This window comes from Gastrolobium bilobum, unplaced genomic scaffold, assembly GCF_033153095.1.
Source record: "Gastrolobium bilobum isolate Gb01-03AN ecotype WA unplaced genomic scaffold, APGP_CSIRO_Gbil_v1 utg5259, whole genome shotgun sequence".
NCBI classification, from domain to species: domain Eukaryota; kingdom Viridiplantae; phylum Streptophyta; class Magnoliopsida; order Fabales; family Fabaceae; genus Gastrolobium; species Gastrolobium bilobum.
In genome coordinates, this window is record NW_026898073.1 from 158,226 (window position 1) to 185,439 (window position 27,214).

At 32.6% G+C, this 27,214-nt stretch overlaps 2 protein-coding genes across 3 annotated transcripts; both read right to left on the bottom strand.

Annotated features, from left to right (window-relative positions):
• Positions 1 to 6,559: 6,559 nt before the first annotated feature.
• Positions 6,560 to 8,887, bottom strand: LOC133312641 (glycerol-3-phosphate acyltransferase 1). The gene is made up of 2 exons (XM_061513874.1): positions 8,159 to 8,887; positions 6,560 to 7,450 (listed from the first exon to the last, which is right to left on the bottom strand). Exons 1-2 carry the CDS (start codon positions 8,885 to 8,887, stop codon positions 6,560 to 6,562), a joined length of 1,620 nt encoding a protein of 539 aa, XP_061369858.1.
• A 4,814-nt stretch (positions 8,888 to 13,701) lies between these two features.
• On the bottom strand, positions 13,702 to 26,158 carry LOC133312608 (protein MEI2-like 2). 2 transcript variants are annotated; one of them, XM_061513830.1, is made up of 13 exons: positions 26,018 to 26,158; positions 25,290 to 25,345; positions 25,063 to 25,206; positions 24,501 to 24,970; positions 23,029 to 23,187; positions 22,824 to 22,940; positions 22,554 to 22,705; positions 21,645 to 21,736; positions 20,587 to 21,532; positions 20,392 to 20,476; positions 20,232 to 20,300; positions 15,370 to 15,549; positions 13,702 to 14,294 (listed from the first exon to the last, which is right to left on the bottom strand). In XM_061513830.1, exons 2-13 carry the CDS (start codon positions 25,333 to 25,335, stop codon positions 14,178 to 14,180), a joined length of 2,577 nt encoding a protein of 858 aa, XP_061369814.1. In that variant the 5' UTR covers positions 25,336 to 25,345; positions 26,018 to 26,158; the 3' UTR covers positions 13,702 to 14,177. The 2 variants fall into 2 exon arrangements, with proteins under 2 accessions (XP_061369814.1, XP_061369815.1); XM_061513831.1 differs by lacking the exon at positions 15,370 to 15,549.
• Between the last annotated feature and the right edge of the window lie 1,056 nt (positions 26,159 to 27,214).

Below are 27,214 nucleotides of genomic sequence, written 5' to 3' on the forward strand. Positions count from 1 at the left end.
TTTTTATTAAATTATTGAATATTAAATATAGTAGGCATTACATAAATTAAAAATATTATTTAATATTAAAATGTGTCCTAACATGTTAAAATCTGATATTTTTTAATATTAACGTATTAGAATGTCGTGGTGTGTCCCATATCGGTGTCGTTGTGTCGATCCAACATAGTTTATAGGACAAAAATCTTTTGATTACCGGGTCAGTTATTTCTTATTTCCATTGTTGATTTCTTTATATGTGATGATTATAATTTATTAATAATTAATTATTGAATATAATTTAATAAATTATAATTATTAAATGCACTAAAATTAATAATTAAAATAAGGAATAAGACGTTTACAAAAAAAAGGAATAAGATTTATTATTCAAATCAAAAAATCGTTTCATATCTTTATATATGTATATATAAAAGTATATCATATATTTATATTTATATATGTATAAACACAAATTATACTCTCGATTTTAACTATTGATTTTATATATATTTAACTTTTTTAATATATCAGTTATTAAATATAAACGAATTAATGATTTGATATAAGAATAAATGATATATATATTTTTCCACATTTACTTAAATGAGAAGAATAAAAAAGTTTATTGAATTTTTTTCTTATTTTATTATTCTAAAATGAATTGATATAAAGATGAGAAGAAAATTATTTATAATAAATTTTACCCTAAAAAAATGCTGGCAGATGATATACCAGACAAAGCCAAAAATAAAAATAAAAATAAAATCCACTAATAATTCAGTTCTATCTGTTCCTCAACAACTAACTGAATAGGCTAGACAGTTACACGGACAATTAATTGATTGCTCTACTAACTAGCTACTAACAGTAAACTTATCTAATAAATGAGACAAGGACAAATATAATTCCTTATTCTATGTCTTTTCCTTTTTATTTTTTAATAAGAAAGGCTAACAAAAACTTCAATGCATGGATAATTAAGACAATCACACAATGAAAAGGCTCTGTTAAATATCATAGTTAATTATGTGCAAAAAAAATAACAACTGGTTCCCTAAAGTAACGAATACATATCTCAAGTACTAAGAAGAGGAAGTCACAAATAATTAGAAAAATTATTTGTGTTTTTATCCAACAATTTTATTTTTTAGAAATTTCGTTCATAATTTAATATGTCTTCTTTATCATCAAGAAGCTGAGAAAATTTGATTCTTGCCATCTTAATTCTTTTGAATAAAAATTAAATTTTAACATAAGATAAAATAAACCTATTCATATTTCAAGTTCAAATGACAATGATTATGTATGGAGGTAATTGAAATATAAAGCCTTTTAGTTATCTCTACTTAAAAATTGATCTATAATATGGAACGATAAAACATGGATTTTTTTCTCACAACAATTTCATTTAACAAATACATATTCATTATTTAATTTCATAGAAAAAAATTGGTCAATAACATAGTTATAACTGTACAATCAAATTTGTGGTTGTTTCATAAACTTTGCAAAAATGTTGTTATGATGCATCCCAAGCCACAGTTAGCGTACAAGCTAACTATCATAGCTTCACAAGTCTTTAATAACAAAAAATTCTAATACCAAAGGAAAACACTGATATGAATTTATAGTTCCTATATTTTGAATAAATTTCTTCCTCAATTTTGATAGAACCTCCCCTATAATATCGACATCTCAAAATAATACAATTACTATGAAATAAATGAAACAATATTTGTTTGATCCAGAGGATCGAAATGTCCAATTTGATGATTGGTATGTTTCTGTTGGATCTGAATGCTCTCTCACAGGTATTTATGGGAGAGATACTTTAAAGATCAGCGGATTACTGTGCACTATAATAGATGCTAGACGGCATAGCTAATGTGTGTGGTGTGTGCACAATGATAACTAAGAGAGAGAGTTTAGAATGTATGTACCTGATTGACTTAACATTTTATTTATATATGAGTTACCTGATAGAAATGGACTTCTGGGTCTTTTAAGAATATTGGGAGTCCAATTCTTGATTCATTGTTGTCCCACTAAGATTAGTATAATTAAAGAATCTATCCTTAATTTCTCTCTTAGCATTTAGTTCTTTTTGAGCTTTCTAGAATGTGGGCTTGTATGTCACGTCCATAACAATATTTATTCCAAATCAACTAATCAAACAACTCAAGTTTTAAGAAGAAAACTTAACACTATTGAATTTATATATAGATTACAGGGGAATGTTATATTTACAAACTTTTTATTTATAAATTCTTACAAACTACAGTATGTCTGATAGTCAGACTTCAATTAAGAGTGTATGACCAGTTAGACTAAGTGTTGTTTGTAAAAAAAAATTTGTCAATATAACACTCCCCTATATTAGAACCCAAATTGAATATAAGGAAAATAGGTGAGCCTCCGGAATAGTCCTAGAGCTAATATTTGTAAGTGTTACTCGGTTCAACACGAAAGTCATTATTTGAAACATAATAGAGAAATAGTGTAAGTCACACTCATTGTAATGAAAAATATAATAATCTGGACACAATAATATAAGAGGAAGGTTATATTTACAAATTTTTTGTTTACAAACTTAACTATGTACTAATGGTAGTACATAAACCAATTCATGTACTACTCTTAATACATAATTAAGTTTGTAAATATAACATGCTCCAGAATATAATGTATAAAACATAATTGTTCAAAATAGCGGTGCTTAAGCCAATTCAATGTATATGAAGCAAATGGTGGTAGCTCAGTTGGCACATGGGAGCTAAGCATGTGTTTGATTCTCTCTAGTATCACCTTTGGGAGGAGTTTAAAGCCTTAATCCCGAATCCGTCCTGAATCGGACTAGTCGCGAAGCGATAAACCAATTGGAATATTTTCAAAAAAAGATTTATATGAAGCATAAATTTATACTCTATAATAATAATAATAATAATAATAGTAATAATAATAATAAAAGAGTGGTATATACACTCAAATAGACTTGCAAAGTTGCAATAGGTTCCCGGTTCATAGGGTTAGTTCACCCATATCAATCTCGGTTCCTGCATGAAAATATAAAAACAATAATATATATCAAGCTTTCCATTTGAAATCAAGTCAGGTTCACCAAAGCCAACACATATTTATTTTTGTTAACCTAATTAATGTTTTGATCAAGGTTTTCACAAAATAATTTATAAACAAAAATTAAAATATATTAAAAATATAAAGCATTCAATCAATAATTCATATATTATTCCAAATTTACAAACCATAAAAGTAAACATTGTATATTGACTCCGTGATAAATTTATATTACATTATCTCTTAATGAAATAATAAAATAATTTAAAAAAATTAAAAAATAAATAATAAATCAATTCAAAAGAATTTGTTTAAACATAGAAATTTAAATAAATAATATCTAAAATATTTATTTACATTTTCATTAAAAAATAAAATAATTTAAAGAATAATAATTATAAAAAGCTGATTAGACGAAATAATAGTGGAACAATTCCAGAACCTGTAAGGCGCAAAGAATAGCAGACCATTGTGAATAGAAGAAAACTACATATATAATGAATGACTTTAAGTCTTCAACTCTTTTTTGTAGATGAATTACCTGATAGTGATAGGAGTAGGATTCTTATCGCGTTAGAAATATTGTGAAGTCTTATTCTTTTTCTCCTAGCATAGCAATGTGTCAATAGGGCTGTTACCCTTATCTCTTAGTTGTTTATTTGTCGTGGAGTGTTGAAAAATGGGCCCACTAATTAGGTTCATATATAACAACACTTCCTAGATGGATACGTTTCTATATATATATATATATATTGCTTCCATTCGTGGAATCCTCTCACTCTGTTGTCAAGCTAAATTAATGTAAGGGCTTTAAATTGATTGTGCTGTGTGCAGGTGACGGAATTACATGTTTTTGTGTGTGGGATTAAGATATGAGCCCTTAATGTGACGCTTGTGGTCTGTGTTAATTAAGACTAGAATTTGAGAGAGGAGGGTACGTAGGTGTTCGTACTTCGTACATGATTGATGTCAATGATTAAGATTAAATTAGAGTTATTAATTATAAATCAGAACCATTAGATATAAATAAAATCAACGATTAAAATAAAAAATGCAATTCACATACATAACATGTAGATTAAATGATCTCGATTTCAAGTCCTAAATATACTAAAAACTTGAGCCCTAGATATATACCCATGTTAAAAACTAGGTAAGGAGGACTTTCCCCTGCAATAGATTTTTCCAATTCGAATTTAGATTATTCCAAGTCTGATTGAACACCGATGATTTATATAAAATTTCTTTTTTATTCTTTATTTATTTTAATTATCACACTTATTTTATATTTATTTTTTATTTTTTGTTTTTAAGCAAGTAATGTTAGTCTTACACATTTTTAAATTAATATTAAGTATTACTTTATTATATTTTAGATATAAAATTGTACTTATTTAAATAAGATTAAATTTTTATTTCTTAAAATTTGGGCATAGTCTTTTTAATATTATGCAAAAGTTGATGATAATTAAATATATTAATAAAATAATTTATTTAAATTTTAAAAATAATTTTGAAATTTAAATGGTTTTACAAATTCTGAGTCCAAGTACAACCTTCACAATGACTATTGATTGACTTTATTCTGTATGGCCCATGAGCAATTGAGCACAACTTTAAAGCCGATTGAATTGACCAAAGGTATTGGTGTGGTTAGTCTTACAGGTTAGCGTAGTTGTGGAAGGCGTTAAACCTACATTCCCAAGACCTAGCGCGGTACTTTTAATTATGAGTTAAATTAATCATTTTGTTTACATAAAGTTATAAAGTAATTTGATTTTGATTAATTGTTTGTGTTAATCTTTTTAATACATATAATCTAATGATATATTTTCACATTATTTAATGAATCTGATATTTTAAAAATTATTGAATAAATGTCGATATAAAATTAGACATTTTTTTAAAATAAAGAAATGCATATTAACAATACATACTAAAAAAAATATTAACTAATTTTCTCAAATTACAGCTAACAAGGTTACTTACATAAATCCTTCCCATTACTCATTGATTGCTTGAATCAATAATATTAATGTGTCTACCTACCCATCAACATCTTCTAGTACAATATATGTGATATGTTTTGTAGTGATAATGAGATAACGAAAAAAAAAGGGGGACATCTTAAATATGTGAAATATACCACTTATTTTCATTTTATTCCAATTTCCACTTTTATGAAATATCACACCCCAAGCGATAAATAAATGGACCTAAAAAATTTAGAAAAAAGTTTACCCAAAAATAAATAAATTTAGAAACAAAGTTATAGGATTATTTGTCTATTATAATATATTGAGAGTGATCCTCTCATGTTAATTTTTTTTATATGAATTGATTACGTGAATTTTTTTGTGTGTATCTCTCTCTTCATTAATAATAATTGGATATCACACATTTAATGTATGTGAAGAGAGAGATAGATACAAAAATTTAACATGACCAATTCATATGAATTTTTTTTTTTTTTTGATAACAATTCATATGAAATTTTAATCTAAGAGGATCTATTTCCGAGATATTATAACATAATACAAATAATCCTAAAAAAAAATTTCTAAATTTTTTAAATCCATTTATTTATCGCTTAGGGTTGTGATATTTCATAAAAGTGAATCTTCACATGTTAAAATTTCACATGACTCGATTATGTGAAATTTTTTTGTCAATTTTTGATAATTGGACCTCGCATATTTAATGCATGTAAAGAGAGAGATAGATACAAAAATTATATAACTAAATCATATAAAATTTTAGGGTAATCTATTTCTCATGTTGCTGCAAAAAAAATCTTCTCATGTTATATATTATAACTATGTATTCCGACGAGTAATAATTATACTATTAAAGCTATTTTTTTCTCTCTTCAAAAAATGTACGTTGACGTGAAAAGTGAGCAAAAAATAATTTTAATATTATAACTATATATTCTTCGATGTACATAATTATAATAATGGGTGACGTAAGAAGATTTTTTTTACAGCAATATGAAAAAAAAAAAAAGAGACCCAAAATTTTAACATGAGAGAATCTATTCTCCTCCAATATCTAGTTTAGCCCATCCTCTGTACTCTATATCATGTTCCGGAAGAAAATTTATACTCCTGGCCCAACATTGATTCAGCGATCCTTTACCCAAAACAAAAAATATAATTCCATTTAAATTATTTTCTTTTTTTATAATTCCCTTCTAATCCCTCTCATTTTCTATTTTTGGAAGAGAGTACATGCTCTCGGAGAAAGAAAAAAAAATCACTTCTCGCGTTCACATAACAGTTATTAAATATTGATCTAAATGGGGAATATGGGAATAGGCACATTTCTTGATCTAAATAGACTGAGCGTTCATTTAAGAAGTACATGGTGTAGGTAAATGTGCCTGACACCATTGTTCTCTTAATATCACAATCACAATCACAAATGTCAATCCAACAACAAACAAAACAACAAATATGTTAACCAAAAAATAAAATAAAATAAGTGTACAAAAACAACATCATCAATAGCATTTTCTCCACTTCTCTTCTTGAACAATTCCTTCATTCCCTGCTAGCATCATGTACTTATCTCTTCTTGTGAGTGTAGTGCACTCAAATCCCAAAGCATCAGCCAACTGTTTCTGTATGTAGTTTGCCACTTCACAACTAGACCTTCCTCCAGCACATGTAAGTTCTTTAGGAACCTTTTCAAGAATTTGAATGTGATAACTAGGCCTTGGATTCATGAAAAAGAAAATTGGGTCCAAGCATTTCAAACCGCTTGCTGTGGTCCCATAGAACATGCTGACATGAGCATTCATAGCCACAGGAACAATCTCATCAGCCAATTCAGCAAACAGTGAGCTGAACCTTAATAGATATGGTTCTCTACAAGTTGTTCCTTCAGGACACACAACCAAATCCCCTTCTCTAAGAAGCCTTTGCATGGTATCACCATCTTTTCTTCTGTCCCTTGTTAATCTCACTGTTCTTATAGGGGATATGAACTCAGAAACCTTGCTTAAGCTGTATGTGACTGCAGTTAAAGGCTTTGCCAAACATGTGCTTAGGAAAACTGGATCCAATAGAGTCCTATGAGTGCAAACATAGAGGACCCCTTTGTTTGGCTCTGATTTTTCAGGGCTGCAACCTTTGACACATAGATCTATACCACTCCAAACTCCTAATGGCATTGCCCATTCATAAGGAAGGAAAATACCCAAAAGGATTCTATAAATGGCCAAAAGAATTCCAATTGGAAGCCACATAAACATAAAGAGTGTTGCTGAGGGAGTTGGCAAGAATGCTAGTCTTCCATCATGGAATATTAAGGGTTTTGGGTATTTGTCCCTTGGCATCACTGAGCTTGTACTGCTCTTGCCCTCTTCATTATCGTTCACCACATAAGCTTCCTGTCATTGTCATGTAGCTGGAATTAGACATAGTACATTGATAGAATTAAAACATGTCTCCTAAATTAGAATCTAAATGTAATTAGATTTTTACTATCTTCTACTAACAAAAACTAACATGTCAATAAAGGAAATAATAATGTACAATTGATTAATGTAAAAGGTTACCAAAGTCAAGAACATTTAACACGAGTTAAGAGTAACGAACATTTTGGGTACTCAATAAATATCATAGGACTTAATTTAATCCCTTAAAAAAAAATTGAATTGTGATTTTTCTAAAATTCTAAATAGATTTATGTTAGTCCTTTTGAGGGACTTATGTGAGTCTTCTTTCAATTTTTGAAGGATCACGATTTTGATTAACTAAGTTTATTTTGAATTTAACAGGGACCACGATTTCAATTAACTAGTGTATTTTGAATTTCAATTAACTAATTTATTTTGAATTTCAGAGTGACCACGATTTCAACTAACTGAATCTTCTTTGAATTTTAAAGGGACCACAATTTTAACTAACTGATCCTATTTTAAATTTCAGCCTGACCACGAGTCGATTTTTTTTTTTTTTTTAAGGAATTAAAATTGTGCCGTGATTTTTGTTAAGTACCGAAAGCTACTTTACTCCACGAGTTAAACAGTACCATGAGGGAGCTTATAGGTAACAGTAGCTAAGTAATTCTACAGCATTTCTAACTTGAGATTTACCTTGCAAAGGGAGATGAAAAGATGATCATGGACACTTGAGCTTCCGATCCCAATGTCAGGCTTTCTTTCTCCAAAATAATCCTTGAGGGCTCTATGCTTCACAAGTAAGCCAGAGCCAGATAACAAACCGCTGAAGTAGCAGCCAACAGTGTGTAACTCTGTACCTATAACAGCACCGACACTCAAATACTCCTTGAGAAATCCTTCTACCATCAATCTAGGCACACATGTGAAGACAACTTTGGACCCTGCTGAAGCCAAAACCTCATAAGCCTGGAGGTTGAGATTCTCCAAATAAAACTTTGGTAACACTGCCCTTGAAATACTCTCCATGTCCTTTATTCTTAACCCACAAAAGGTGATGAATGTCATGACCCTAAGCTTTAGCTCATGGTTTAAAATCCACAGTAAAGGACAAGACAAAAGCAAAAGGAGGGCTCTGAAAATGCTACCACCTTCAAAGGCAACCAGCATGAAATAAGGAAAGAAAGAGTGGGACCTCAAAAGGACTCTATGTATGTCACAAATAAGTGTTTGTGACCCTCCACCCTCCAAATCACATTTGGTAATACTAGGAAAAGTTGAAGGTTGGTGTGGTGGTTTAGATGACAGATACCCCAAATGGTAACCATAACTTTTCATTTTTCTTGCTGCTCTATAACAAGAGTTAGCAAGCAACTGGTACAAGACCAAGTCTGCAAGCCTGAGGAGCACCATTGGGAACACCATGCTCCTGCACATTTCTTGGTTGATGATGTTTGAAAAGGAACAAGAAATGAAAGGTTAAGAGGGGGTTAAGGAAGTAAATGGGAGAAGGCAATGCTGTGAGGAGGAAGTGTGCAGCAGAGAATATTTATAGTCATTATGAGGGTTCAGAACAAGGAAGTTGACTGAACATTTGGTTAACCACACCGCTGGCATTAACTTCACCTTTCACATTTTCATTTGTTTTTGCTTTTAGATTTTCTTTTTCTTTTCTTTTTCTTCACATTGACCCTCCATGCAAAGTGCCCTCTACATGTTGCCAGATAATCTTTCCTTGGCAACAGACATATATTACAGTAGGTAGGTTAAAATGTTGGTGACCACCTTTGAGAGTGTGTCTTTGGTATATTTTTCAAAAAGGTGGCCAGACACAAAAACTGTACTACCAATTTTAAATGTCATTGGAATGTGTGTATCAATTTGCAAGCTTAAATGTCCATCCCATTCCCTTCATTATATCTTGCCATTTTCTCTCCATAATAGGCCAATGGCAAGTTAGATCACCCACATCATCAGAAAAAGTTGACTTTTCAGAACCCATTTTATAATCATCCCTGGTTGACTACTTGTATCTAGACTGCAGCACTAACAATTTGACTTTGTTATGTTATGATGTATGTATGTGCATTCCCAAGGCTATTATTATTTTTTAATAGATGAAAATTTAGGCAGGATTAAATATTGGTATCTCACCAAAATCAAGGTATCCCAAGGCTATTATTGAATTATACTTTAGTACTATCAAACATGTGGCTCATGGCTGTTTCAATTTAATTAATGATTTTGAGTTCGAGTTACAAGCTATATTAAAATTTGATAGGAAAAATTTTGTCGTTCGTTACTGATAGATAATATCAAAATAAAATAAAAAAATGGGACAGTAATGGGTTTGATTTGAATTGTTTAATTAATCACAGTGTAATTGTAATTTTTTACCTACATAATAATTCTGTTACATACAGTTACACAGAATGCACATGAGAATATTTTATTTGATTAAATCAGTTACACTTAAACTTAAATGAAGCCGTGTGTATTTATGACAGTATTGTGATAATTGTTCATTTGTTCTTGACAAGTGAGAAGCACCTGTACCGAAATAATTTAAGACTTTTGACCTTTTTGCCATTTCATACAAGGTAGGTTAAGGCAGAGGAAAGTTATTAAAAATTTAATGGCATGCCTTAGGTACAAAATCTTCGAAAATCTTACGGTGCTTGTTTCTTTTTTCTGTTCTGTTTGTTCGTGTGACCGTTAGAACACCAATTCATGTCATTCTCATTTTGTGGTTTGGTGAAACCTTAATCATTTGATATGTCTGTTCATATGCACATAGTTTGCGTGGAAACGTTAAGAAGATTCACGAATATCTATGGCTTCTCTTTTCTGTTTTTCCCTTCCTTCGTGAATAAATGAAAATACACATTTCGTTATATTACTTGTTTTAACATCACTGAGTGTTATAGATAACAAAATGAAATCTTCTACATATATATATAACGTACTTATTTAAGTAAAAGTTACGTTAATCGGGATTTTAGTGGAGGAAATAGCATACGTATTATTATTATGATGATGATGATGTAATAGTTGGACGGTTATTAATGAACATTCTCTGGCTTCGTACTATATTTTACTTCAAATCAAACTCATTTACTTCAACCAATTTAATAAAGTTCATTAACTTATTCTCGAGAACAACAATAGCATAAGAATAACCAAACACTATCAAACAGAACGCATGATTTAACAACCACAATGTTTCAAATGGTGATTCTCTCTATCCAATAGTAAAAATAAAAAGTTGGAAAGTATATTAGTATATGGTTAAATATTATGCATTTCAATAAGAACTTTAAATTAAAATTCATGTTAGGGATAAGTATAATAAGGATTTGAGTGGAGACATCCAGTATGCAGACTTTACCACCCAAAAAGTTCAACTGAATATGGATATATCAATTACAGATAAATAAATTATACATGTGATTGATTGGGATCGTCTTCATTCTTGAGCAATGTTGTTAAAATCAAGATCTTAAGTAAAATTGAAAGGAGATTAAAAAATCATAAAACGTAAAATCGTAATGTAAAAAAATCGTAAAAATGTAAAAGCATTTGGAATATTAGTAAAATCATTTTGATGAAAAAAAATCATAAAAACGTAAAATCATAGTTATAAATCGAAATTTTAACAACAATGTTCTTGAGAATTCACGATGAATATAATTCGATGTCGGGTAAATTAAATCTATGTATAGAACTTTCCATTTTTGAGAAAGGTAGAATTTAATTATTATAATTGTCAGATTATTATGAATCAATTTTTTATTTTCAATATTTTATAAAATTAAATAAATATTAAATAGAAATTAACTTCTTTATCATTCCGTTTTATACAATTCATTGGTAAAATCTAATTTCGGGTAAATTAAATTCATATATAGAATTTTCATTTATGAGAAGGGAGGATTTTTATTTTTATTTTAATTTTCGGTAGAAGAGAAGCGTGGCATTTGATTACTATAATTTCTAGATTATTTTGAAGCATTTTTTTTATTTACAATACTTTATAAATTTAAAGAAAAATACTAAAGAGAGGTTAACTTCTTTACCATTCCGTTTTATATAATTATTGGTAAAATCTAATATTAATTATTCTCGTGGTACATCATATTTGCACAAATGTTTGATGAAATATGGCCCATACTTTAATTGCAATTAACGCAATTTGAATTTAATTTTTTTGCCTGGTAAGTTTTCTTATAACCTTTAGGAGGCATGAGGTCAATATTTCTTTGGGATATTAAGGCTGCCTGCCGCCACCTCATATATATATATATATATATATTGGAGAAAAGTTATATTCACAAACATTTATTTATAAACTCTTACAAATTATACTATGTACAAGTACAATATGTACTTTCGGTGATATATAATGTAATTTATAAAAATTTGTAAAAAAAAATTATAAGCGGATCATTCCCTGTAGGGGTGTTAATGGGTCGAGCCGAGCCGAACTTTGGTCTTAAAAGGGTAAGCTTGTGTTTAAATGTGTCAGCCTGTTACCTGTTATAAATACAATTATTGGCCTGTGGCCTGACTTATTTATAAAAAATAAAAGCATGATTTAGCCTGTTAGCCAGTTTAAAAAAAATAAAATTACAAAAATTTATCCAAACAGAATATACAATCAACAACACTGGCAATTTCATAAATATTTGTAAATTCAAAGTGTATCCAAATAGCATAACATAGAACAAAATCATTCAAAAAGCTTGTTTAACCAATAAAATGGGGTGAAATGGATTGAGGAGACAGAGAGGGCTATTACAAGTAGTATAAAAAATATAAAAAAAAAATACTAAGTCAGCCTGATAGGCTCTAAGGCCGAACTTTTGAATTGGAACCTGAGACCTTTTTATTAAACGAGCTTTTATACAAGTTCAAACTTGTTGCCAACAACCAATTTTAGACATGTAGGTTCAGGTCTTCACGAGCCGAGCCAAAGGCCCCTGAAAGGCCACTTGTTTGTTTAGCACCCCTAATTCCCCGTATATATATCACAGTTTTGAAGAATAAGCATCGTGTTAAGGTTAGAAATTTTGTAATATTTCACAATTTTGTAATATTTCAAAATTTCGTCGATTCTTCACTCTCTTTAATTTAGTTGTCATAAAATTTGCACTCTCTTTCACTTATATTAGTAGTATACTTGAATTGTATTTCTTTCTATTTAAAACAATATTTAAAGAATAAGCATCGTGCTAAGGTTAGAAATACTTTCTAACCTTTAATTAGTTTATTTATCTATTAAATTAAAGGAAATGGCCTAATCAGAATAACGTCAAAGTATGATATTTATTATTTGTGTTTTTTAAAATGATCTGCAGTCTCCTTCGGAATTGGATGATGTATTAAATGGGGGCTTTTTTTTTTTTTTTAATGAGTGTCACGATTATCTATTTCTGTATAATGCAGCTCTATTTAAACTTGAAGGGCTGCTATTATTAGAAGCAGAAGTGATTAATAACTTTCTTTATATGCTGATTACCAAGGCAACTAAGCTTTTCTTTGTACCAGTTGCACTGGGTCTGGCCTAGATGTTGACTCTACAGTAGAAAGTTATGGTAATATTCAATATAACAGGGCACCATTGAAAACTAGATTTAAATTATTTTTTATTTTTAAAAAAACTTTTTTTTAACATAACATAATAATGTTGATAGATCTATCTATGTTACTAATCCAATGTAGTAGAAAGAGGTTGTTGTAGAAGTATTTGTTGCAACTTACAATTATATTATTTATTTTGTATATTAAACTAGAGTACATTTATTTAAAAGTATTATAATCTTTTACTTTACACTATTTTAAAAAATGACACTTGTACTCTTAATTTTTATTTTATAAAATTGTAAATTTATTTTATAAATTAATTATAAATAATTTTTATAACTTTAATTTTTTTATACATATTCTATTATCCTCTGAAATCTTATCATTTCTGTGGGGCAATATTTGCAGGGTAAAAATTTGGCGAACAATCATTTTTGGAAATTATGTGATTGTCCATTTTGTGGGACAATCACATGGTTAAGATAATTCACAAATAAAATTTTAATTCATATTAATGAATCTTAACAAGCTGGCAACTAAGAATATCTATCTTTGTAGCAAGAGTGTCACATTCAAATGAAGAGAAAAAACACTACTACAAAGGACTTCCAACATTTTCAAAGTATATACACTTTCAGTTATATTATTCTGAAATAAATAGAGTGGCAAGTATCTATTTAATATATTTACAGTCATTAAACAATTTTTTTACATCACTGACAGATATAGTTCCTTGTTTCCCTTCTATACAAACCCCAGCAAAAGGATAGCAACAAAAAAAAAAAAATAACAAATCCCAGATGGAGTCATCCTGCACAATCTGCCAAGCATGGTTCTGTACCTTACTCTTTTCCGCTGGTTAACTGTCAATGGCTTCTGTACACATCAACAAACTGCTCTCTGTTTCTTTCTTTTGATCATTATTATGAACAACTTACATATTGGAACTCTGACTCATGCCACTGATAACCGGGCTGCTCCTTAACCTTTATACAACACTTCTCTTATCTTTTTTTTTTCTTCCCCTTTTCTTAATAAACCAGCTTTGTACATCTCAATATTAGCTATGCAGTTTATAGCAGTCCTGCAACCCATTTATTACAGCTAGGATCAAGATATCTAGAACAAATAGTTAATCTTTCTCTATCTTTTCTTCCACATTGCCCTTCGGGCTCTCCAACAAATCACCTGAGTAAGAACCATCTGGTTGACGAATGCATACATTCAAATTGCTTGAAAGGAAATGTTCCTGAATGGTATGCAGAGCAAGAGTAAGACAAGCCCTTAAAAAGAATAAAGGGAAAATAATAGAATTAATTGATCAAGGAAAGTAACTTTCAAACGAATAAAAAAAGTTATACTCTGACAACTTAACAATTTCATATTGCAATTGAGAAGCCAAACTTCACTAAGAGCTCAATTTGACATCAACATTGACTATCCTTAAAGCCACATCTCAGAAACTATTCAATTAGCTTATAATTTGAGTTCTACATGCGAATAGATAGTATGCTCAGGTCTGACAATCATGTGAACACGTACATTTAGCAGGTGAAATAAATGATGTGAAATTCTTAAGCAGTTACAATAAATAGTGCAAATCAAGTCTTTTATGTTTAGGTCTGTGAATCGTCTAAGCCGGTACATATGATTTGGCACATTTCACCTCCAACTAATTACTACAACACAAATAACTGACTTGTATAGATTCCAATAATGTGAAAAAAAGTCGAGTCGGATGCACATCCTCAAACTTCCAACAATTATATGAACTCATGAACTTTTAATAAAAAAACAAAAAGATAAATCCCATTCACTTGCTCACAATGAAAATATCTCTTCTCAAAGTGGAGTCTTGAACTTCCATTAAAAGTAAGCCCATCATTTCAAGTTCAATGTACATGTATCTATGCTTTGGTGAAGATCTGTCAAGTCCATGAAGCTTGGGGTCCGCCCCAACTTTGTATCATTCAAAAAAAATCCACATAAAGGAATGACCGAATTTTGTCTTAAAGTAAGAAATTTGAAATCACTAGTGTCAAGCTTACAAGCACGTTTTGCTATTTAAGTCTAGGGGAAAACATAGCTTTCTGCTAGCAAAGCTCCATTCAAAGTGGATCCTTTATACCCACATCTTTGACCTACTCAAACGTAGGTTTCGTCCTAATCACTGTATCTAGAAGTTGAAGGTGAAAATGTATAATAAATCATATCCAATTTTAAACCACTTTTCATTTTAAAGATTTGCAAGACCTCAAAAGTCAGGAACTATGCCCAGCCAGCATTCTTGTAATTATTATAACCATTTGATAGTCAAAACAAACCTGGTCACCAATCTCTTGGCCCTCTGAATGAAAGAGAATTGGCCGACACCGCTTATCCTCACTCATTAGGCTTGAATTTTGAAAATGTGTCACAAGTGCACCCTTTCCCTGGATCCGTGCATATGCCAGGGAAGCAACTTTTTCACTATTAAACTTTTCCCACTTCTTCCCATTAAATGCCTGCATCAATTTCCATGGTAAGACATATAAAATGGAAGTATACAAACTTCTTCAGAACAGCACAAATTTAATTACTGGCAAATCACTGGAAAGTACCAATGAAAACTGTTAGAAATAATATAATATTAAATAGTATTGTATTATTTATTATTCTGTTATTCTAGTAGGTTATTTGGGCTTGGCCCATTAGGTCATTTAACCTCTTTAAATAGAGGTCTTTTGTATAGTTCTATACACAATTGAATACAATACATTCATACATTCTAATTTGGTACCAACGCTCTTTGTTCTGGGAATTTTCGCTTCCGCTAAAACCCTAAGCCCACTGCTTAGGCGTTCTCTCCTTCCTCTAACGTCGTGCGTCCCTCCGGCTTGGTTCTACACTGTTCATGCGGGTTTTTTAAAAAAAATAAATTACTGTTCACAGCATCCGTACAATTTCCACCATTCACCGTCAATACAGTCCACACAGATTTAAATGATCACCGTCCGTACAGATTTACTGTTCATAGTCCGTACGGTTTACTGTTCAACGCGTTCGTACAGTCCTACTGTTCATCGCGTCCGTACAGGCACTGCCCACCGTCCGTACAAACACTGTTCCTGCGTCCGTACAGGTACTGTTCACGCAAAAACAAAAAAATTCGGCCATTCCGAGACAGAACCTTCCTCTCCTCTTTTCAAATCTGGTCATCTCCTTTATTTTATTTTGTGATGGAGGGCTCATGTAATGCGTCCAAAAACACGACTGGCATCATCTCCAGTACTACCCCATCTCCAGAATCTTTGGCATTTTGAAGAACGTTGTTATAGGAAGTACCCTCATTTGAAGCCATTGACTGCCAACTTTGCTCAAACTGATGCTACACCACCTTCTACTGGATTAGTAACTCTTTCAAGTGCCGACTATGAGGCACTTCTGAAGAAGGTTTCTTCTCAACATCCTACTCAAGACACTGGTAATCATGTTGCTTGTTTTTATCAATCATCTCTTGGACCCTGGATAATAGACTCAAGTGCTACTCATCATCTTTGTGGTAATAAAGATCTCTTCACTTCACTTTCTTATTCTAATAACCTACCCCCTGTCACTCTTGCTGATGGCACTAAGGCTCCTGCTAGTGGAATTGGGGAAGCCAACCCAAGACACTGGTAATCATGTTGCTTGTTTTTATCAATCATCTCTTGGACCCTGGATAATAGACTCAAGTGCTACTCATCATCTTTGTGGTAATAAAAATCTCTTCACTTCACTTTCTTATTCTAATAACCTACCCCCTGTCACTCTTGCTGATAACACTAAGGCTCCTGCTAGTGGAATTGGGGAAGCCAACCCAACTCTCCTTTTAACTTTGAGTTCTGTTTATTATATACCTGGCATTCCTTTTAATTTAATCTCTGTTAGCCAGTTGATTCATTCTCTTTCATGTACTGTTACCTTCTCTAAACAATCCTTTTCTATTCAGGATTCGGGTACGGGGAAGACGATTGGAGCAGGCATTGAGTCACGAGGTCTCTACTATCTGATTGCACCACCTTCTCCAGTAGCCTGTTCTCTCACAGAGTCTCCTGAGCTAATTCACAGCCGTCTGGGTCATCCAAGCTTCAGCATATGGTTCCCTTTTTATCCAGTCTTAAGTCTTTAAATTGTCATTCTTGTCAGCAAGGAAAGCACACTCGCTCCTCTTTTGCTAAAAGAGTCGATAAAAGAGCTGATGCTCCTTTTTCTATTGTTCATTCTGATATTTGGAGTCCGAGTCGAACAATGTTTGTTTTGGGTTTTTAGTATTTTGTCACCTTTATTGATGATTTCTCTCGTTGCACTTGGGTTTATTTAATGAAAAATCGTTCTGAATTATTTTCAATTTATCAAAAATTTTGTGCAGAGATAAATACTCAATTTGGTGCTTCTATTCAAATTTTGCGCAGTGATAATGCAAAAGAATATGTCTCTCTTGAGTTTTCTAATTTTTTAGAGAAACGTGGGATGTTACACCAGACCACTTGTCCACACACTCCACAACAAAATGGAGTGGCCGAACGTAAGAATCGACATCTGGTTGAAACTGCTCGTACCCTACTAATTCATATGAATGTTCCACTTAGTTTTGGGCAGATGCTATAATCACCTCTTGCTTTCTCATCAATCGCATGCCCTCTTCCGTACTCAATAACGAAGTTCCACATAGTGTTTTATTTCCAGGAGCACCTTCCTATCCTCTACCTCCACATGTATTTGGATGTACCTGCTTTGTTCATGATCTTACTCTACGAAAAGATAAATTAATATCCAAAGCCTTCAAGTGTATTTTCCTTGGATATACTCGTTTTCAAAAGGGGTATCGTTGCTACTCTCCTGTTCTCAAGCGTTATATTGTCTCGGCTGATGTCACTTTCCTTGGTCAACAACCTTTTCATTCTATCTCAGATAACACAAGTTGATCAAGTTCTTCCTGTTCCTTTTCTTAATTTGTCTTTACCAGTTGCAGGAGACTCTATCCCGGAGGAGCAGCCCCTTGCCTCCATCCCTGAGGACCGTCGTTTTCTCATCTACCAGCATCATCAGCCTGCGCCTCCAGCGGATTTGACCCTTACTGACTCACCGCTTGCTGCTGTAGACTCTTCCCCTCTGGATCCTCCATCAGAAATTACTCCCATTGCCCTTCGCAAAGGTATTCGATCCACTCGTAACCCTCATCCACTTTATAGTTTCTTGAGTTATGATAAACTTTCTTCATCACATTTTACTTTTGTTTCTAGTATTTCGTCTATTTCTATTTCTAAAACCACAGGTGAAGCACTCTCTCATCCGGGTTTGCGTCAAGCAATGATTGATGAAATGCAAGCACTTCACTCCAATGGCACATAGGATCTTGTTCATGCTACTCCTGGAAAGTCAGTTGTCGGTTGTCGATGGGTATTCACTGTCAAAGTTGGTCCTGATGGCACTCTTGATCGCCTCAAAGCTCGTTTGGTGGCCAAGGGATACACTCAGATATTTGGTCTTGACTATAAGGATACTTTTTGTCCTGTTGCAAAAATGGCATCTGTTCGCCTATTTCTTGCACTTGCTGCCATTCATCAATGGCCTCTTCTACAGCTTGATATCAAAAATGCATTCTTACATGGTGACTTGCAAGAGGAAGTATATATGGAGCAACCACCAGATTTTGTTGCTCAGGGAGAGAATTCTAGAATGGTATGTAAGCTTTGTAAATCTTTATATGGCCTGAAGCAGTCCCCTCGGGCTTGGTTTAGTCGCTTTAGTTCTGTTGTTCAATCCTTTGGCTTAACCAGAAGTAAAGCCGATCATTCTGTCTTCTATAGGCATAGCTCTTCTGGCCAGTGCATCTATCTCCTGGTCTATGTTGATGACATCATTATTACTGGCAGCGATCAAGTTGGGATTGATCAGTTAAAGAAGTACTTATTCGATCAATTTCAGACCAAAGATCTTGGCAGACTTCGATATTTCTTAGGGATTGAAGTGGCACAGTCTAGGCAGGGCATCTCCATTTGTCAGAGGATGTATGCACTGGATATCCTAGATGAGACTGGTATGTTGGGATGTAAACCTATTGATACACCTATGGATCCTAATGTTAAGCTGTTACCCGGACAGGGGGAGCCATTGGCAGACCCTGGTCGTTATCGCCGATTAGTTGGAAAGTTGAATTATCTTACTGTGACAAGACCAGACATCTCTTTTGCAGTTAGTGTGGCAAGTCAATTCCTTGACTCTCCTTGTGACTCCCATTGGGATGCAGTTATCAGGATTCTTCGATATATCAAAAGAGCACCAGGAAAAGGTTTATTATACAAAAATAAAGGGAATGCAAAGGTATCTAGCTATTCAGATGCTGACTGGGCAGGTTCTCCTTCAGACAGACGATCCACCTCGGGGTATTGTGTTCTCCTTGGAGAAAACTTGATCTCTTGGAAAAATAAGAAGCAAACCGTGGTCGCAAGGACAAGTGCAGAGGCAGATTATCGGGCAATGGGAAATGCAACATGTGAGCTCATCTGGCTAAAACAATTGCTTAAGGAACTACATCTATGTTAACAGCAGCCCATGAAGCTCATTTGTGACAATCAAGCAGCATTGCATATATCCTCTAACCCAGTCTTTCATGAGAGGACCAAACATATAGAAATTGACTGTCACTTTGTTAGAGAGAAGATTCAATCAGGAGAGATAGAAACAACATTTGTCAATTCCAGTGATCAACTTGCAGATGTTTTCACCAAGGCTCTGAGAGGTCCCCGAATAGATCATATATGTAACAAGCTGGGAGCTTATGATATATACGCACCAGCTTGAGAGGGAGTGTTAGAAATAATATAATATTAAATAGTATTGTATTATTTATTATTATGTTATTCTAGTAGGTTATTTGGGCTTAGCCCATTAGGTCATTTAACCTTTTTAAATAGAGGTCTTTTGTATAGTTCTATACACAATTGAATACAATACATTCATACATTCTAATTAAAACATTTTCTACCTATTAATATTTATTTGTTGAAAAAAGAAAAGAAAAAAAAAAGAAAGAAATCAGAACAACTATATCCAGACATTTGTCCTCAAGATACGATGGCACATTAACGAGACCTTACATCACATACTAAGTAAAAGAAAATAAAAAAATGACCTCGGACATGCGAAAGTATAGAATTTAAACCTTATAGAAGGGGATGATGTGTGAAGGAGACACCATGTTGATGAAAGCATAACCCACGTTACACTTGTTCTGCAAGCAAAAACAAACCTTATAAAATAAGTCATTCAGGAGAAATCACAGGTGATTCTCTTCACCAAGCAGATCTGTAGGATGTGTATACCTTAAAGTCAATTGGTAAGTAGAGAAAGTCATAACTACCGCTGTGATTCTCATCAATTGCAGCAAGCAGCATCTCTGAAGTGTACCTAATTCACAATAGGTAAAAATCATTAAGAAATTCATCACTTACCATTACCACTCTATTCAAATTGCTAGTATAGTGATCACTCAACTAGGATAATTGTTTAGCTCTTACTTGTTAGGAATGTTTTTAATCATCAAAGTAGTCCTTATGTCTTCCACATTCATAATTTTGTCCAGATCAAGCAGGTATTGCTTCTTGCTATCAATTTGGTTCCCACTATTGTCAGGTCGCCTACTTCGACCATATTCAGCTAATCCCTCAATGTTAATTGCTCCTGGTCCAGAATACAAACCATTTCCAAGGAACAAGGAACCATGCCTAGGTAGTGACATCATTCTGAAATTAGGTGAACTCATTTCAGTCGTATTTCTTGGAAGGCCAATACCAACACCTAGAGATGCACGAGCACCCATGTTCATAAAAAATTTCTCATCATTGTGATTCATACTCGCAAACACATCCGAGCTCTTGAGAGAAGTTTCAGGTGACTCTGGAAAGTAACTAAAATGCCTATCAAGAGGAAGGCCAGTTGGAGCAGATCCTACACGATGATGGGGGTGAGAACCAAGAAAAGAACTGTGCCTACCAGTATATGGGAAACCCTGCCTTTGTCCACCAGAATTAAATGGAAGCCGAACAGGAGATGAAGACCAGTCAGATGTGTTTGAATGCTCTGAGTAAGGAGTTGGACTTCCCCAAAGAAATTGAGTGCCAGACATTGTTCCAATACTTGACGAACTTGAATCTGATTCACCAAAAGTAGATATAGGCCTAGGATTTGCATTTATTTTTTGTTCAGGAAAAGATATAGAATGCTGAAAAGCTGCTCCTTGTGTCGATCCAGAGCTTGCAAATATCTGATTTGCATTATTAGCCCTTCCAGGGTTCTTGGCAATTGGTGCAATCTTTGGAGAAGTTGATAAATGAGGGGAAAGAATTGCAGCCAATCCAGGCAAATGGTTGGTATTCATAGGGTTGGCAAAATTCAAAACAGGGGATTTGCCAAAAGAACCTAATGGGTTATGTTCAACTGGACTACCAAATTGTGCCCAGTTACCTGAGCAAAATTACCAACTAGTTTAGCTTGTAACTGGAGATAACTTTCTTAAATGAAAGAACTAGAACTGTGCATGAGAGAGAAGAGTGGATTCAGAGATAATATATTTTACCAGGAGGAGAATTGCCAATAGGTGAACCCACTTGATGTCTAAAAGTTCGAGCTTCATCTTGTTCCAGCTCTTGACTCAGTTGGTGCATCAAGCTAAAAGGAGAAAAACGCCAATTTTTAACAGGTTCAATTATGTACATATTACATTGCCATTTACGTAAGGATATATTATATAATATTAGCCCAACCGAAACTATATCAATAAAAAATTAATAACAAAATGAGAAGAATAAAAACAAAAACGTACAAGAGATGAGAGCTTTAAATCTACAAGATTGAAAAGACAAAAATACCCGGTAAAGAATTGCATGTACTATACATAACCACAAAAAAGGAGGAAGCAATAACATGTAGTTGCCTAACTGGAGTTCCTCAGAAAGCTGGAAAAAAATAATTGTGGAAACATGGCTTACAAGAGTAACAAAGTTACTTCCTTATGCCAATCAACTTTGGTGTAGATCTAAAGTATTTTACACCTTTTGAGTGACATTCACAAGTTGTAGATGGCAAACCATATCAACAAATTATAATCCCTCATCACATTAATCATGCTCATTAAACTTCCTATTAATTTGAAACTTTAGTGTTTCACCGCCATTACTTACGATTAACATATCATATAGTTTTTTAATACACAAGAACCAATCTACTGCTAAATGAAATGCTACCCATTTTCAGTTCATTTAGAATTGGACAAGCAAGCCAATAAAATGAAAGTAATAAGGTTCTGATTTTCTAAGCAGTCACTTGCACGATTTTGCTGAAACCAAAGTCTGTATCTTATTAAAGCACTGCCGCTATTTTTCTATTATGTGAAGAAGTACTAAGACACCAGGTCAAAGGTGAACAATTATGTTTACTGACAGACAAAATATTTATAACAAACTAACAAAGATAAAGTCCAACTTACTTTCGACGTGATCCACCAGGGCGGCTGGGTTCAAGTTTGATGCGTTTCCCAGCAATATCACTTCGATTTAATGCTTTCAGAGCAGCCTCTGCTGCTCTAACATCATAAAATTCAATAAATTTATGGTGTCTCTTATGTGGCGTTTCCCTGATCTGCAATTTTAAGACCAAAAATTACAACTACTCCATGCACTAGAGTCTAGATACAAATTAGTTGGAGATCAAAGAAAATACATTGAGATTTAAAACATATACATAATTAAATTTTTACCTCTTTGACCTCTCCGTAAACCCCAAATATTTGACGAAGGTCATCATTTGATACTGATTGATCCAAATTGAATACTACAAGGGTTCCTTGATTAATATCCTTTTCTGAGGGGTTATCCTGAAACCAGCATAAAAAAAGATGCATAGGAAACAGAAAATATCAAAGATAATTAGTCAAACCCTGAGTTCAGCTATATAAAGCAAACCTTGGGAATTGAAAAATGAATATCAAGTTTTCTTCGTCTCAAGGGCTTGTTTTGTAAAGCACGCATTGCAGTGCGAGCAGCTCGAATGTCATAGTAAGATATCATCACAAAGCCCCTATGCTTACATGCAGTGTACAATGTTCTGATATCTCCATATTGCTATTAAAGACGGGGCAAGAAAAAAAGAAAAGAAACAAGGAATCAACATTAACAATAGTGAAATAAAGGGAGAAAAAGAGGAAGGATCTTTAGAGTTGTATACTAATCAAAATATGTATAAATTGTCTAATTAAAAAGTACCCTACTTAAGCTCCAACTATGTTCTCTCACCAACCCTCCTAGATACAAGCTCAGAAAGTCACTAAATCATACAAAGATAAACCAAGGCTCTCCATACAAACCTCACCAGGACATTCTATATGTATATAACTACAAAATAAAGGCTCGCCCTCAAGCATATAACTTTTAATAAATGAATAAATTATTTTCAGATGAGATGCGTCACAACCATCTACCACAAATTAAAAGGATATTTCCTACATTCAATCTAGAAATTAAATGCCCTTTAGGATTCACCGTTTCATTTAAATATATATCTCAAGGCTGATTTCATAATGTATCCTTTAGAACAAGCAAAAAAGTAAGAAAGGAAAAGAAAACCCTTGCATGCAACAAACCATTACATTTCAACAAATTGAAAACCTGTTTATACAAAAGGAGAAAATTTATAAAAGTGAAGGATGAAAAGTACAACGAGATGATATCGTCCAAAATAGAGAAAGCAAAAGAAACACTGAACTTAACAGCCTCAAAAATGAAAAATAAAATAAAAAATCTTTAAGAAACTCTTTCAAACCATGTGAAGAGCACCAAAGAAAGTCCACAAACACAACCCTATCCCACAACATCTGAACAGGAAAAGAAACACTTTTAAAAATGCATGCATTCCTCTCCAATCAGATATAATAGTGAATATCATCAACCTCACTGCCACAAAGTTTCATATTCTTCAAAACTTTTGAAACTTATTATAAGAATCAATGAAAAACTAAGCAAGCATTTATTATTTAAGAACCTTAGAAGTTTTTACTTTATCATTTATTAAATATCAAGCTTAACAATAAAACTGAAAAATATTGACTCATTCCAACTTTCAACCTAACAAATCCAAAGGTTAACTTCTAAGTAACTTTTAATGCCTACCTACAACCTAAACAGTTATCACCTGAATGACCATATAGAAGCTTAAAGGCCCTAACAAACTTGTAAATCAGCAAGTAAACAGACAGAGTAAGAATGTAACTCTATTGAAGCATGGGCTTAATACAATACCTCATTTGCCATCGTAATTCAAAGACAGACTATATATGTAACTAAAAAGCAAAAGCATTATCACCAAATACATTAAATATTGAGTTCAAAGATAACCATAACTCTCTTGAAGTATTGGTTTAAACTTTAAAATTAAATACCTCAAATAGTGATCTTAATTCAGAGTCCTCGACATTACTGTTGATGTTCCGCACAAATAATGTCCTTGATGGATGCTCTCCATAAGGATGCTCCCCAGCCACTGTTCCTATGCCATTTGGGATTGCATAATGACCAATACTACTTGAATGAAATTCATCAGACAAGCTTATCTTTGATATACCAATACTGAGGCTTTCTTGGGGTTCGAAATCCATTTCAAAACCCCCTCCACTGCCAAAAAGATCATGTTCATCCAGATCCTCCAGTAGGTTGGGCAACATACTCAAGTCAAAATCATCCATTATCCCAGCTAATAGCTCATCTTCATCATCAGGAAGCGTGTTTCCAATTTCATTGATTTCAATATTTTCAAGTGGATCTTGTCCCTCATCCTCTATGTGAACTTTGTCTAATACCGGCAAGTTATCATCAACAGAATGACCATAAGGCTCTGAATCAGTAAAAGTTACTGCATATGGAGAAATTAGAGGAAAACAACGATCTAAGTAATCATCTTGAGTTATTTGAATTCAGATATCAGTAACAGTATCTCAAATTTACGTTTTTCAAGTGGAAGAACAGGAAGTGAACTACAAAATAAGCTAGCATCACTTGAAGCACGAAATGCATCATTCCACTGTGGTATCCCCCATGTACTGCTTCCCGCTTTTTTAGCAACATCAAGCGAGAAAACCTCAGATGGACCTATAAAAACAGCTTAAAAATTTATACTTAAAAAAAAAAGTAAGCAAGAAAGTATGTAATACATATGAAGTACGAGGAAGCACCTGTAGCACCATGAGTTGGCATAGAATCCCAAGAATGTTTGTCCATCCAATCACCTCTATTTACGTATTGTAATGAAAGAAGACAAAGAGTAAGACTTCTAAATATCAATTACTCGAAGACATCATAAAAAAATTGTGAAACAAATGTATCACAAGCCATAACCAATAAATAAATAAATAAATAAAAATTTCTATAATCAATTAAGAAAAATGCATCACAATTTTAGCCTCCCCAAACACAGAAAAAGGAAACAACAAACAAGCAATCATTTATATATCTTATGAAGCAAATGTTACAACCTCTGTTAGCCAAACAGTGTGTTGATCAATACAACTTTTAGAATTTGTTAGCCTACACATTCCCAACTGTGTGAGACTACAGAGTCAACTAAAGGTCCAAACCAAAATGACCCAGTAAATTTAGTCAACTTCAGCCAACCCCAGAAGGGGAAAAAAATTATAGTCACAGTCAGATTATCCATAGCAACCACCAAGACCAAGCCCCAGACCTAAGAATACAGTTATTCACCGACAGCATAAGTTTATTCGTGAAAATAGTGAAGACCCACAAGCAAGACAAACCGATCATGTGTAGAAAAACGAAAATTTGAAAGAAAAAACAAATTTTGAATTACCTCGAACACTTCGTAAGCATTTAAAAAAAGGAATAAGTAGAGAAAAGAAAATAGAGTGAAAGTAGAAAAAACAGAGAGGAAGAAAAGCTGTACCTTTATGGAGGAGAGTGATTGTGCGGTGATCAGGGAAATTGGAAAAAGGAGGGTGAGCTTCGTAGAAGCAGAGAAGTTTCCGTCTTTCACTCTTGTACTTCCTCGTGTACCCAATGGAAAGCAGAGCAAGAGTAACACAGATTTTCCCAGAAAATCAGAGACATCAAAGAAAATGATTGGAGGGAACAACTACAAGTAGAAGAAAATTATTAAGAAACTCTATAATTTTTTGTAAAATGAATAAATAAACTAAAATTATTACCTTTTTTTTTCTATCTCTATTCTTAATTTGTGGCGTATTAGAATATTATTTGGCTTTCGATCGCACGCGCTAGGATTTATCCAAAAAATAAAAAACTACAAAAAATACACACATGGTATCATAATATTAAAAACAGTAATACGCACATGGGATATATTTCTGAATTTTGTGATAAAAAATTGGCAGGTCATTTTAGTGAAAAATAGTACTATTTTTGTATAATGGTTTTATAAAATTAAAAAAAAAAGTTAATAGTTTTCGCAATTCTATTTTTTCAAGTATAAAAAAAACATTTGACTTTCAAAAGATGACGATAAATAATAGAGAGGAAGAAAACCATAAGAAGCTACTATTTAGTAATAGTTGATTAACAAGAGAGAAGAAAAATAAATAATAAATTATATTAATTTAAAATAAACAAAATTAAAAATATAAATTACTCTAAGTTAGATTTTATCATAAAAAGTAATTTAATTTTTAAAATATATAATATAATATAAAAATACAAATTAATAAATTTAGAGTAAATACCCTTTTTGGTACTCAGCAAATTTCACGATGTCCCCTTTAGTCTCTAGCAAATAAAAAGGCTATTCGTGATCCATAAGAAATTCAAAATAAACTCAATTAGTTGAAATTGTGGTCCCTCACAAATTCAAAAAAGACTCATATTAGTCCCTTAAAAGGACTAAAATAGATCCACTTTAAATTTTTTAAGGACCACAAATAACTTTTTTATTTATTAAGAACTAAATCAGATATCGTAAAATTTGGTGAAAACCGAAAATGATACTTACTCGTAAATTTATGAGAGTAATGAGAGCTCGCTTGTGTAAGACAGTCCATAAAACGAAATGGGCCAAGGCCCATTAAGGTTCTCAGTTTCCCGCTATAATTGTCGATGTTCCCGCCATCTAACACAAACTTCACTTCAC

Bases quoted from the DNA above. Each gene is read 5' to 3' on its own strand.
- LOC133312641 (XM_061513874.1), bottom strand. From the start codon at position 8,887: ATGGTGTTCCCAATGGTGCTCCTCAGGCTTGCAGACTTGGTCTTGTAC. The intron at 7,451-8,158 runs GTAAATCTCAAG...TGACAATGACAG, and splicing joins TTTTCATCTCCCTTTGCAAG to GAAGCTTATGTGGTGAACGA.
- LOC133312608 (XM_061513830.1), bottom strand. From the start codon at position 25,335: ATGGACAAACATTCTTGGGATTCTATGCCAACTCATGGTGCTACAG. The intron at 23,188-24,500 runs GTATTTAATTTT...CGTCTTTAATAG, and splicing joins AATTAAGATCACTATTTGAG to CAATATGGAGATATCAGAAC. The intron at 15,550-20,231 runs GTTTAAATTCTA...AAATTGATGCAG, and splicing joins ACATCATCCCCTTCTATAAG to GCATTTAATGGGAAGAAGTG.